Genomic DNA, 13,627 nt, shown 5'->3' with positions numbered 1-13,627 from the left:
CTCTCACTACATCGAAAGAATGTTACAATTTTTCCTCCGCAGAACGAGGATCTGGGAAAAAATGAAGGCAGGGAGACATCTCGGTTCATACACCGTGACTAGGGATGAGCTCCGGTGTGTTCGCACACTCCACGTGCAGAGCCCACCAGGAAGTCGGCACTGCGCTAATCACAGGCAGTAAAAAATTTCCTGATCTCTACAGCCGAGCATCGGGACAATGTCTGCCTGCCTGTGATTAACGCAGCGCCATGCCGACTTCTTAGCGGGCTCTGCACGTGGAGTGTGCGAACACACCGGAGCTCATCCCTAACTGTGACCATCACCTTGAGACACTGGTGGAAAAATACTGAGATACTTCCTGTATGGGAGGGGTTATATATAGAGGGGGACTTCCTGTCTTGTGTGTGTGCCAGTGTCCATTCACCTATAGGTGGCGTATAACCCACATAATAATTACTACGGCTGCTCTGTGTCACGTGAAGTAGGATAAAGAATTATATTTTTTTGGACTATGTTCCTTTGCCTCTCATAATTCACATTCAGCTTTTTTTTTTTATATATATAGTGTGAATGCACATTAACCACTTAAGGACCGCCTCCTGCACATTTACTTCGGCAGAATGGCACGGCTGGGCACAAGCACGTACATGTACGTCCTCTTTAAGTGCCCAGCCGTGGGTCGCGGGCGCGCTCCCGCGACCCAGTCCGAAGCTCCGTGACCCGATCGCCGCTGGAGTCCCGCAATCGGTCCCCAGAACTGAAGAACGGGGAGAGCTGTGTGTAAACAAAGCTTCCCCGTTCTTCACTGTGGCGCCGTCATCGATCGTGTGTTCCCTTTTATAGGGATACACAATCAATGACGTCACACCTACATTCACACCCCCCTACAGTTAAAAACACAAATGAGGTCACACATAACCCCTTGTGGTTAACTCCCAAACTGCAATTGTCATTTTCACAGTAATCAGTGCATTTTAAATGCATTTTTTTGCTGTGAAAAGGACAATGGTCCCAAAAATGTGTCAAAATTGTCCGAAGTGTCCGCCATAATGTCGCAGTCACGAAAAAAATCGCTGATCGCCGCCATTAGTAGTAAAAAAATAATAATAAAAAAATGCAATAAAGCTATCCCCTATTTTGTAAACGCTATAAATTTTTCGCAAACCAACCGATAAACGCTTATTGCGATTTTTTTATCAAAAATAGGTAGAAGAATACGTATCGGCCTAAACTGAGGAAAATTTATTTTTTTTATACATTTTTGGGGGATATTTATTATAGCAAAAAGTAAAAAATATTGAATTTTTTTCAAAATTGACGCTCTATTTTTGTTTATAGCGCAAAAAATAAAAACCGCAGAGGTGATCAAAAACCACCAAAAGAAAGCTCTATTTGTGGGAAAAAAAGGATGCCAACTTTGTTTGGGAGCCACGTCGCACGACCGCGCAATTGTCAGTTAAAGCGACGCAGTGCCGAATCGCAAAAACTGGCCGGGGTCCTTTAGCTACCTAAAGGTCCGGGTCTTAAGTGGTTAAATACCTGGTGATCCTGCCAGTCCCTTTGGCTTCCTTTTAGTTTCCCGACCACGCTAATCATGGAAGCAGATTTTTGCTAGCGTGGGAAGTTCTGTCCTTTATCTGCTAACTGGGCTTACAGGTCACTGGGTGCAAGTAGTCCGGTAATCAAGCCAGTGACCTCATATGTTGACACGTGGAACAGGCAACACATTAGACAAGGAACACGTCTGTCTATTTGCAGATCAATAAAATATCACATAATTCATTGGATACCTTTACAGTGCTGAATTGCTTGCTGAGTCGGATTCGGTTTCCATTGATGGCCGCTCTCCTGGTATAGCCCAGAGTTTTCTTGTTCCCCTGACCTTTCACGTCCCCGTTGGGAGGGAGTTTAAGCTCGATGAAGAGGACCTGAATACACACAGAGGATGCATATGTAGGAACTCAACAACAATATCACAGAAAAACATGGCACATCCACAAAAACAGACCCCGACTTAGGGCCAGATTCATAGAGAAATACGTTGCGCAGCGGCGGCGTAATGTATCCCATTTACGTTACACCGCCGCAGGTTTACAGCGCAAGTGCCTGATTCACAAAGCACTTACCTGTAAACTTGCGGCGGTGTAACGTAAATCCGCTCGGCGCAAGCCCGCCTAATTTAAATGGGGCGGGCACCATTTAAATTAGGTGCATTCCCGCGCCGAACGTACTGCGCATGCTCCGTCAAATTACCCGACGTGCATTGCGCTAAATGACATCGTCATTGGTTTCGACGTTAACGTAAATGGCGTCCATTCACGGACGACTTACGCAAATGACTTGAAATTGAAAATTTCGACGCGGGAACGACGGCCATACTTTACATTGCTTAGACCACCTAGAGGGCATACTTAGTTTTACGCGACGCATCTCTACGGAAACGACGTAAATTTAGATCGACGGGCAAAGCGGACGTTCGTGAATCGCCGTAACTAGTCATTTGCATATTCTACGCCGACCGCAATGTAATCGCCACCTAGCGGCCGGCCTAGAATTGCAGCCTAAGATCCGACGGTGTAACACAGTTACACCTGTCGGATATTAGGGCTATCTATGCGTAAACTGATTCTATGAATCAGTCGCATAGATACGACAATCGTATCTCAGAGATACGACGGCGTATCAGGAGATACGCCGTCGTATCTCTTTTGTGAATCTGGCCCTTACAATTTATGGAATGCCAAGGTTACAACCCGTCCATGCACAGACCTTACAGAGCAGATTACAGAATGGCGTCCGATAGGATGAGCCAGAAAATGTAGACCATCAAGAGAATAAAGCCTCCTACACACAATCCTATTTTATGGCCATAATTGTCTGATGGACGTGTTGTGTCGGATAATCCGACCCTGTGTATGCTCCATCAGACAATTGTTGGCTGAATTAAAAGACAACAAATTTTGGCTGTTAATGCTCATCGACTGTCTGGCAATAAATTCGTTATGTCGGTTTATCCGATCGCGTGTACACAAGTCCAATGTACAAACACGTATGCTCGGAACCAATGCTAAACATCAGACAACAATAGCAAAAGTTGCCCAAAGGGTGGTGGTAAAAAGCTGAAAACCCACGTGATTTGGTGAATGTTGGCTGAAAATGTTGGGCCGTGTGTATGCAGAACAAGTTCACGGCCAAGCCCTTAGGACCAAAATCCACGGAAAAGTCCCCTGGAAATCCGATCGTGTGTACAAGGCTTTATAAAACACAGACATACAAGTAATGGGAGAAGCAAAGAGGACCGGTTTCAGATCTCAGTGCAAGAGGAGCTTGTTGAATCAGAAAATACATTTTTACTGTGTGGGCTCCGTGAGTGCAGCACACCTGAGGGCCCAACACAATGGAAGCTGAGGACAACACAGTCCATTGTACCTACTTATGGCTTAAAAATATAGGCCACTGTCTAGGATGGATTTAAAAAGATAGGAGCCACCAGGATCCAAGATATATATACAGTATACAGAGGAACCTTGGATTACGAGCAGAATCCATTCCAGGAGAATGCTCGTAATCCAAAGCACTCACATATCAAAGCGAGTTTCCCCATTGAAGTCAATGGAAATGAAAATGGTTTGTTCCGCATTGACTTCTATAGCACGCAATACCGCTTGTGGCCAGAGGTGTGGGGGAGGGCCCCGGAGAGCCTCGGAAAGGCCCAGGGACAGCTCGGCTGAACTCGGAAAACCTTGGAAAGGCTCGGGAACTGATTATTTCTGCGTTTTTCCGAGCGGCTCCGGCCAAACGCGGTACTGCACACCACTATGGCTTGAATCGTGCTCATGTTGCGAGACAACACTTGCAAACAGAGTCAGGATTTAAAAAAAAAAAAAAAAACAGTGCTCGTATTGCGAAATGCTCATTAACCACGTTACTCGCAATCCAAGGTTTCACTGTTTAGTCTTTTAGTTCTTTTATACCCAAACTTCTAGTCAAGAGCTAGGCATAAGGCATAGGCCCCACTGAGGCCACCGTTACTGCTCATTATGCCCCTGCTTCCCAGTAAGGCCTTTCCCCTCACCTCATATACTCAATATGCCCTCCCTGCTCCTCTTTCCTCACACTTCAGTAGATATTCTCAATTCATCCATTGGGAGATACAGTGTGGACAGCAACATCCCCCACTGCAGTGAGTGGGGGAGGTGATCTTCAGACGACACAGAAATTGGGAATAGTGTAACTGATGTGCGTTTGTGTTGCTATGGCTATTGGTGATTTTTATAGAATAGACATGTGAACTGTTACATATTAGACGATATATTGGTTAGAAGCCAAGATTCCGCTATTGAGAAGCTAATGAACCTGTTGGACTGGTTTGTTTTTCTATGACTATTTGGGTGATTTTTGTTTCCGCTATGGATATGCTAATGAACCTGTTTGGGCTGGTTCGTTTTGCTATGACTATTTTGGTGATTTGGCTAATGAACCTGTTGGGCTGGTTCGTTTTGCTATGACTATTTTGGTGATTTTTGTAGCATAGATATGTAAATTGTTACATTTTAAGCCATATGGCCCGGATTCACAAAGCACTTACGCCGACGTATCTCCAGATAAGCAGCGTAAGTGCAAATATGCGCCGTCGTATCTATGCGCCGGACCCACATACAAAGATACGCCTAAAAACAGGCTTCATCCGACCGACGTAACTTGCCTAGGCCGGCGTAGAGTGGGCGCATATTTACGCTGGATGCATTTGGCGCTCCCATTGATTTTCTATTCAAATATGCAAATGAGGGAGATACGCCGATTCACGAACGTACGTGCGCCCGACGCAGTGCGCGTAAAGTTCTACGTCCGGCGTAAAGTTATGCCCCATAAAGGAGGTGTAACTCAGCAGCATCCATGCAAAGGGCTGCACCAGGGAACACAAGCCGACGTATTTTACATTGGACGTGAATATGACTAGGCGTAGGTTACGTTCACGCCGTAGGTAGTGATCCGACGTATCTTAGGGAGTAGTTCCGACGTGATTCTGAGCACGCCCACTGGGATGCGCCCAAGGGACAGCGCATGCACCGTTCGTTATACATATCTGTCTGGCGCTCGGCCCATCATTTGCATGGGGTTACTCCTCATTTTCATGGCTCACGCCCACTTCCACATACGCCGGCTTACGCCTAGGAAACCCAGCGCAGTTTTGGCAGCACTGGCTTTGTGAATACAGTGCTTGCCTCTCTGCGCTGCGTCGGCGTAGCGTAAAGGAGATACGCTACGGCGGTTTAAATATGCGCCGCTTTATGTGAATCTGGGCCTATATTGGTTAGAAGCCAAGATTCCGCGATTGATATGCTAATGAACCTGTTGGACTGGTTCGTGGAGCTCAGGACAGGAAATGATGCTACAGGTAGGAGGAGGTGGAGAGAAGATTTGGACAGCCATGTGCTCAAGACAAAAGAGCAAAGGGAACAGCTGTTTGCAGGACTCTGAGAAGGAAGGAGCATTAAGAAGACTCCATCAAAGGCCCAAGTTAAGTAGAGGTTTAGTATTTCTTACCCCATACATTGTGCATGCTTATTATGTTAGGAAGGATGGATAGCTTTTCCATGTTGTAGGCATATTTTTATAATATCTGTCAGTCTTGTACTATATTCCTACAATTGTAATAGTTTGTATGTATGGTATTTGTTTAGTAAAAGCACATTAACCACTTAAGGACCGCCTCCTGCACATATACGTCGGCAGAATGGCACGGCTGGGCACATGTACGTACAGGTACGTCCTGTACTAGTACCTAGCCGTGGGTCGCGGGCGCGCGCTTGTGAAGCTCCGTGACCGTGGGATCCGCGGACCCGATCGCCGCTGGAGTCCCGTGATCGGTCCCCGGAGCTGAAGAACGGGAAGAGCCGTGTGTAAACACAGCTTCCCCGTTCTTCACTGTGGCGGCTGCATCGATCGTGTCATCCCTTTTATAGGGGGACACAATCGATGACGTCACTCCTACAGCCACACCCCCCTACAGTTGTAAACACACTTCAGGGAACACATAACCCCAACAGCGCCCCCTAGTGGTTAACTCCCAAACTGCAACTGCCATTTTCACAATAAACAATGCATTTTAAATGCATTTTTTGCTGTGAAAATGACAATGGTCCCAAAAATGTGTCAAAATTGTCCGAAGTGTCCGCCATAATGTCGCAGTCACGAGAAAAAAAATCGCTGATCGCCGCCATTAGTAGTAAAAAAATTATAATTAATAAAAATGCAATAAAACTATCCCCTATTTTGTAAACGCTATAAATGTTGCGCAAACCAACCGATAAACGCTTATTGTGATTTTTTTTTACCAAAAATAGGTAGAAGAATACGTATCGGCCTAAACTGAGGAAAAAAAAATGTTTTTTATATATTTTTGGGGGATATTTATTATAGCAAAAAGTAAAAAATATTGCATTTTTTTCAAAAATGTCGCTCTATTTTTGTCTATAGCGCAAAAAAAAACAACGCAGAGGTGATCAAATACCACCAAAAGAAAGATCTATTTGTGGGAAAAAAAGGACGCCAATTTTGCTTGGGAGCCACGTCGCACAACCGCGCAATTGTCAGTTAAAGCGACGCAGTGCCGAATGGCAAAAAAGGGGCAAGGTCCTTTAGCTGCATTTTGGTCCGGGTCGTAAGTGGTTAATACACTACAGAGGTTTCAAAGCTTCCTTGCTTTACTGCAAAGTAACCCTAATAGACGCAAAGCAAAACCGCGTCACAGGCAGAGACGAATATGAGGAGGTCATTGTTGGGGGTTACAGGAAGGAAATGAAAATGATAAAATCAGCACAGGCTCTTTATGTTTCATATCTGCTGACGTCACAGTGCTGAGATAATCCCACCCATAAGATGGGTGGAGGATTGTCTGGTACCTGAGCGACGTCATCCGGACTGGTCAGTGAGAAGCAGTGTCCGGCCAATTGGTAGGCCTCAGCCTCAATCTCATTTAGCTTGGCCTGCATGACGTGTTTCTGGGTCTCGCATTCCTCTGTACTGAATCCGATACCGTTGAGCTCCAGGAGGGCCAGGCAGTAGTGGGAGGGCATCTCCACATTACGGAATACATCTGAGGATGGACAAGACAGATAAACAGCCTGAATATCACAGATTATTTCTGGGGAAGTTCCCAGCCCAAATGAATTTAAAGGCCAGATCCATTCAAAACTGAACTGGCAAGTGGAGTCATCGACTGTATTTTATTCTGTGGAGCAGCAACAACATTATCCACAACAGTTTGTGTCTCTGCCCCTCCCACAATGGTGAGATTCCCCTGCAGTAGTTTGTGTCTCTGCCCCTCCCACAATGGGGAGATTTCCTGCAGTAGTTTGTATCTCTGCCCCTCCCACAATGGTGAGATTTCCTGCAGTAGTTTGTGTCTCTGCCCCTCCCACAATGGTGAGATTTCCCACAATAGTTTGTGTCTCTGCCCCTCCCACAATGATGAGATTTCCCTGCAGTAGTTTGTGTCTCTGCCCCTCCCACAATGGTGAGATTTCCTGCAGTAGTTTGTGTCTCTGCCCCTCCCACAATGGGGAGATTTATCTTCAGTAGTTTGTATCTCTGCCCCTCCCACAATGGAGAGATTTCCTGCAGTAGTTTGTATCTCTGCCCCTCCCACAATGGAGAGATTTCCTGCAGTAGTTTGCATCTCTGCCCCTCCCACAATAGGGAGATTTCCTGCAGTAGTTTGTGTCTCTGCCCCTCCCACAATAGGGAGATGTCCTGCAGTAGTTTGTGTCTCTGCCCCTCCCACAATGATGAGATTTCCTGCAGTAGTTTGTGTCTCTGCCCCTCCCACAATGATGAGATTTCCCCCAGTAGTTTGTGTCTCTGCCCCTCACACAATTGTGAGATTTCCCTGCAGTAGTTTGTGTCTCTGCCCCTCCCACAATGATGAGATTTCCCTGCAGTAGTTTGTGTCTCTGCCCCTCCCACAATGGTGAGATTCCCTGCAGTAGTTTGTGTCTCTGCCCCTCCCACAATGGTGAGATTTCCCTGCAGTAGTTTACGTCTCTGCCCCTCCCACAATGGGGAGATTTCCCTGCAGCAGTTTGCGTCTCTGCCCCTCCCACAATGGAGAGATTTCCTGCAGTAGTTTGTGTCTCTGCCCCTCCCACAATGGTGAGATTTCCTGCAGTAGTTTGTGTCTCTGCCCCTTCCACAATGAGATTTCCCTGCAGTAGTTTGTGTCTCTGCCCCTCCCACAATGGAGAGATTTCCCTGCAGTAGTTTGTGTCTCTGCCCCTCCCACAATGGAGAGATTTCCCTGCAGTAGTTTGTGTCTCTGCCCCTCCCACAATGGGGAGATTTCCTGCAGTAGTTTGTGTCTCTGCCCCTCCCACAATGATGATATTTCCTTGCAGTAGTTTGTGTCTCTGCCCCTCCCACAATGATGATATTTCCTTGCAGTAGTTTGTGTCTCTGCCCCTCCCACAATGGGGAGATTTCCCTGCAGTAGTTTGTGTCTCTGCCCCTCCCACAATTGTTAGATTTCCCTGCAGTAGTTTGTGTCTCTGCCCCTCCCACAATGGGGAGATTTCCTGCAGTAGTTTGTGTCTCTGCCCCTCCCACAATGATGATATTTCCTTGCAGTAGTTTGTGTCTCTGCCCCTCCCACAATGGTGAGATTTCCTGCAGTAGTTTGTGCCTCTGCCCCTCCCACAATGGTGAGATTCCCTGCAGTAGTTTGTGTCTCTGCCCCTCCCACAATGGTGAGATTTCCCTGCAGTAGTTTACGTCTCTGCCCCTCCCACAATGGGGAGATTTCCCTGCAGCAGTTTGCGTCTCTGCCCCTCCCACAATGGAGAGATTTCCTGCAGTAGTTTGTGTCTCTGCCCCTCCCACAATGGTGAGATTTCCTGCAGTAGTTTGTGTCTCTGCCCCTTCCACAATGAGATTTCCCTGCAGTAGTTTGTGTCTCTGCCCCTCCCACAATGGAGAGATTTCCCTGCAGTAGTTTGTGTCTCTGCCCCTCCCACAATGGAGAGATTTCCCTGCAGTAGTTTGTGTCTCTGCCCCTCCCACAATGGGGAGATTTCCTGCAGTAGTTTGTGTCTCTGCCCCTCCCACAATGATGATATTTCCTTGCAGTAGTTTGTGTCTCTGCCCCTCCCACAATGATGATATTTCCTTGCAGTAGTTTGTGTCTCTGCCCCTCCCACAATGGGGAGATTTCCCTGCAGTAGTTTGTGTCTCTGCCCCTCCCACAATTGTGAGATTTCCCTGCAGTAGTTTGTGTCTCTGCCCCTCCCACAATGGGGAGATTTCCTGCAGTAGTTTGTGTCTCTGCCCCTCCCACAATGATGATATTTCCTTGCAGTAGTTTGTGTCTCTGCCCCTCCCACAATGGTGAGATTTCCTGCAGTAGTTTGTGTCTCTGCCCCTCCCACAATGATGAGATTTCCCCCTAGTAGTTAGTGCCTCTGCCCCTCCCACAAGAAATAAAGACCTCTGATGGATGACAGAAAGGCCAAGGTTGAGCATACAAAAAGAAACAGACTTGGGAAATATCCCGGAGAGCCTAATACACCAACTCAAGAGATCTGTTGTAGGACATCCCCGTTGGGATGAAAAGTGGAGGAGGGGTCATTACCTTGTACCTTCTCTCTTTCTAACAGCCCGTTCAGCTTGGCCATGATGTTGAAGACGAGAACGGATTCTATGGCCGCCCTGTAGCGCCCAGACTGGTCGCCATCAGCGCAGAGTCCCAGGCTCTGAACTCCTTGGCCAGTTCCAACTCCGTCAAGCAGGGGGAGCTCATGTGGCAGGAAATTTGCCACCATGTTGTGAATGGTTCGTTCCTTGGAGCCGGGATCCAGCAACCAGCAGGCCACCTGCAGAAGCAGAGAATTGTAGTTACAGGAAATGCTCTAGTTTCAGGTATCATATCATAAGAGTAGGCAAGCTACACAGTGCGCAGCATTGCAGGCAAGCTACACGGTGCGCAGCATTTCAGGCAAGCTACACGGTGCGCAGCATTGCAGGCAAGCTACACGGTGCGCAGCATTTCAGGCAAGCTACACGGTGCGCAGCATTGCAGGCAAGCTACACAATGTGCAGCATTGCAGGCAAGCTACACAATGTGCAGCATTGCAGGCAAGCTACACATTTTGCAGCATTGCAGGCAATATACACGGTGCGCAGCATTGCAGGCAATCTACACGGTGCGCAGCATTGCAGGCAAGCTACACGGTGCGCAGCATTGCAGGCAAGCTACACGGTGCGCAGCATTGCAGGCAAGCTACACGGTGCGCAGCATTGCAGGCAAGCTACACGGTGCGCAGCATTGCAGGCAAGCTACACGGTGCGCAGCATTGCAGGCAATATACACGGTGCGCAGCATTGCAGGCAATATACACGGTGCGCAGCATTGCAGGCAAGCTACACGGTGCGCAGCATTGCAGGCAAGCTACACGGTGTGCAGATAGAGGCTGTCTATAATATAATCCATCTAAGCTGTGTGAGGTGAGGAGGGAGGGGGAGAGGAGCAGTGTTGCCTGTGCTCAGACTGTGTGCAGTACTGGGATGTGAGAAGGAACCCAACGGGCACAGCTTTCATGAGGGAGGCACACAAGGGAAATCTGGGGGGACTGGGTAGGGGTTATGGAGATGAGGAGAGCGAGGGATTGGGGAAATGGGGAGAGGTTATGGAGCTGAGGCGAGCAAGGAATTTGGAAGGGGTTATGGAGATGAGAGGAGGAGGGGTTCTGCAGTAGTTTGTGTCTCTGCTCCTCCCACAATGATGAGATTTCCCTGCAGTAGTTTACATCTCTGCCCCTCCCACAATGATGAGATTTCCCTGCAGTAGTTTGTGTGTCTGCCCCTCCCACAATTGTGAGATTTCCTTTGTGTCTCTGCCCCTCCCACAATTGTGAGATTTCCTGCAGTAGTTTGTGTCGCTGTCCCTCCCACAATTGTGAGATTTCCTGCAGTAGTTAGTGCCTCTGCCCCTCCTACAAGAAATAAAGACCTCTGATGGATGACAGAAAGGCCAAGGTTGAGCATACAAAAAGAAACAGACTTGGGAAATATCCTGGAGAGCCTAATACACCAACTCAAGAGATCTGTTGTAGGACATCCCCTTTAGGATGAAAAGTGGAGGAGGGGGTCATTACCTTGTACCTTCTCTCTTTCTAGTGTGCAGCATTGCAGGCAAGCTACACAGTGTGCAGCATTGCAGGCAAGCTACACAGTGTGCAGCATTGCAGGCAAGCTACACAGTGTGCAGCATTGCAGGCAAGCTACACAGTGTGCAGATAGAGGCTGTCTATAATATAATCCATCTAAGCTGTGTGAGGTGAGGAGGGGGGGGGAGGAGCAGTGTTGCCTGTGCTCAGACTGTGTGCAGTACTGGGATGTGAGAAGGAACCCAACGGGCACAGCTTTCATGGGGGAGGCACACACGAGAAATCTGGGGGGACTGGGTAGGGGTAATGGAGATGAGGAGAGCGAGGGATTGGGGAAATGGGGACGGGTTACGGAGCTGAGGCGAGCAAGGAATTTGGGAGGGGTTATGGAGATGAGAGGGGGAGGGGTTCTGAAGTCCAGCAGGGGAGAATTCAAGTAGAATTCATGCAGGAGAAGCACTGGGTGTCAGCTCACTACAGGAAGTTAGGAGTTCACTGAATTTCTGGCAGGCTCAAAGTATAGTTCTTGTACCCTCAGCATAGGAAGAAAAAACATAGGAAGATGTGCATGTACTCCAGAGATGTACTGAATGTTTTTTTTTATTATCCCCAGAAATACACATTAACCACTTAAGGACCGCCTCCTGCAGATATACGTCGGCAGAATGGCACGGCTTTGCACAAGCACGTACCTGTACGTCCTCTTTTAGTGGCCAGCAGTGGGTCGCGGGCGTGCACCCGCGACCCGGTCCGAAGCTCCGTCACCGCGGGACCCGATCGCCGCTGGAGTCCCGTGATCAGTCCTCGGAGCTGAAGAACAGGGAGAGCTGTGTGTAAACACAGCTTCCTTGTTCTTCACAGTGGCACCCATTGATCGTGTGTTCCCTGATATAGGGAAACACGATCAATGACGTCACACGTCCAGCCCCGCCCCCCTACAGTTAGAAAAACATATGAGGTCACACATAACCCCTATAGCGCCCCCTAGTGGTTAACTCCTAAACTACAATTGTCATTTTCACAGTAAACAATGCATTTTTATATCATTTTTTGCTGTGAAAATGACAATGGTCCCAAAAATGTGTCAAAATTGTCCGATGAGTCCGCCATAATGTCGCAGTCATGAAAAAAAAAACGCTGATCGCCGCCATTCGTAGTAAAAAAAAAAAAAAAAAATGTATAAAAATGCAATAAAACTATCTCCTATGAAAACTATCTATAACATTCTGTGTTTCTTGTACATGACCCCGGACGTCCTCCATGCCATCTATCTCACTAGCTCGGACCCCATGTCTACTGGGGCTGCCCACTGATTGCCCCTTTCTGGGACTCGGGACTCGGTCCGGCAGCTGCTGGAGAGGCTCCTAGAGAGGCAGATCCCTTCCTCCCCAAAATATTTCATCCTAGGTCTCCCTCCGATAAGACTCCCATCTCCACATAAGAAACTGACCCGACACATTCTCACGGCAGCGCGCTGCCTGGTGGCGTTGCATTGGAAACGCCGGTCTCCCCCCTCCCCCTGAAGCCCTATACGCCAGAATCAAAGACGTGGAGATCATGGAGAGGATGACCGCCAGGTTGCGGGATCGGCAGGAGGCTCACGACGAGGTCTGGGAGCTGTGGCACCGCCGGGAGGATCCACCCTGAGAAGGTACGCGGGCCAAAATGATGACACCCCCCTCTTACTCCCTCTTTCTTTTCCCCTCTTTTCTTTCCTCTTTATCTTGGGAGACCCCTAGTGTCTCCGGCTGCTATGATACTTAGAAGTTAAGTCTACTGCTCAGTTTAGCCATAACATGTGGATAGTCCGTAAGGACGATGGCCAGCTTGCACTTCGCCACGTTGGCGTCACTGGTTTTAATAGGCAAGCTGGAACATTCGCAATTACCAGGCAGAGATAATGTATACGCCCTAGGCTACTGTTAATGTGTTTATTCTTTATTTTGCCACTGCGTGCCTAAGGCACTGAATGGCTGTATGTTATGTACACTTGAACCTTTGACCAATAAAATTTGTTATTGATAAAACTATCTCCTATTTTGTAAACGCTATAAATTTTGCGCAAACCAATCGATAAACGCTTATTGCGATTTTTTTTTTTACCAAAAAAAGGTAAAAGAATACGTATCGGCCTAAACTGAGGAAAAAATATGGGCCAGATTCACAGAATAAGTACGCCGGAGTATCTGCTGATACTCCGGCGTACTTTCAAATTTGCCGCGTCGTATCTTAATTTGTGATTCACAAACAAGATACAACGGCATTTGGCTAAGATCCGATAGGCGTACGGCTTCGTACGCCTTCGGATCTTAGGATGCAATACTTCGGCCGCCGCTGGGTGGAGTTTGCGTCGTTTTCCAGCGTCGGGTATGCAAATTAGCTGTTTACGGCGATCCACGAAGGTACACGTGTTCGTCGCATTCTCTTACGTCGCTTTTTCCCGTCGTAAAGTTAAGTGTGCTATTTAG

The 13,627-nt window shown here is 47.8% G+C and overlaps 1 protein-coding gene across 2 annotated transcripts in view; it reads right to left on the bottom strand.

The window, feature by feature from the left end:
- Nucleotides 1-13,627, bottom strand: part of POLQ (DNA polymerase theta) — a 154,788-nt gene that overhangs the window by 33,158 nt on the left and 108,003 nt on the right. For both annotated transcript variants that reach the window (XM_040339189.1, XM_040339188.1), the window contains 3 exons: nucleotides 9,626-9,866; nucleotides 6,906-7,099; nucleotides 1,791-1,928 (listed from right to left, as the gene is read on the bottom strand). In XM_040339189.1, coding sequence (XP_040195123.1) covers nucleotides 1,791-1,928; nucleotides 6,906-7,099; nucleotides 9,626-9,866 — 573 coding nt within the window. The remainder of the gene's footprint in view (nucleotides 1-1,790; nucleotides 1,929-6,905; nucleotides 7,100-9,625; nucleotides 9,867-13,627) is intronic.

The sequence above is a fragment of the Rana temporaria genome, chromosome 2 (genome assembly GCF_905171775.1).
Source record: "Rana temporaria chromosome 2, aRanTem1.1, whole genome shotgun sequence".
Classification (NCBI taxonomy): domain Eukaryota; kingdom Metazoa; phylum Chordata; class Amphibia; order Anura; family Ranidae; genus Rana; species Rana temporaria.
This window is presented reverse-complemented; position numbering and strand designations above follow the sequence as displayed.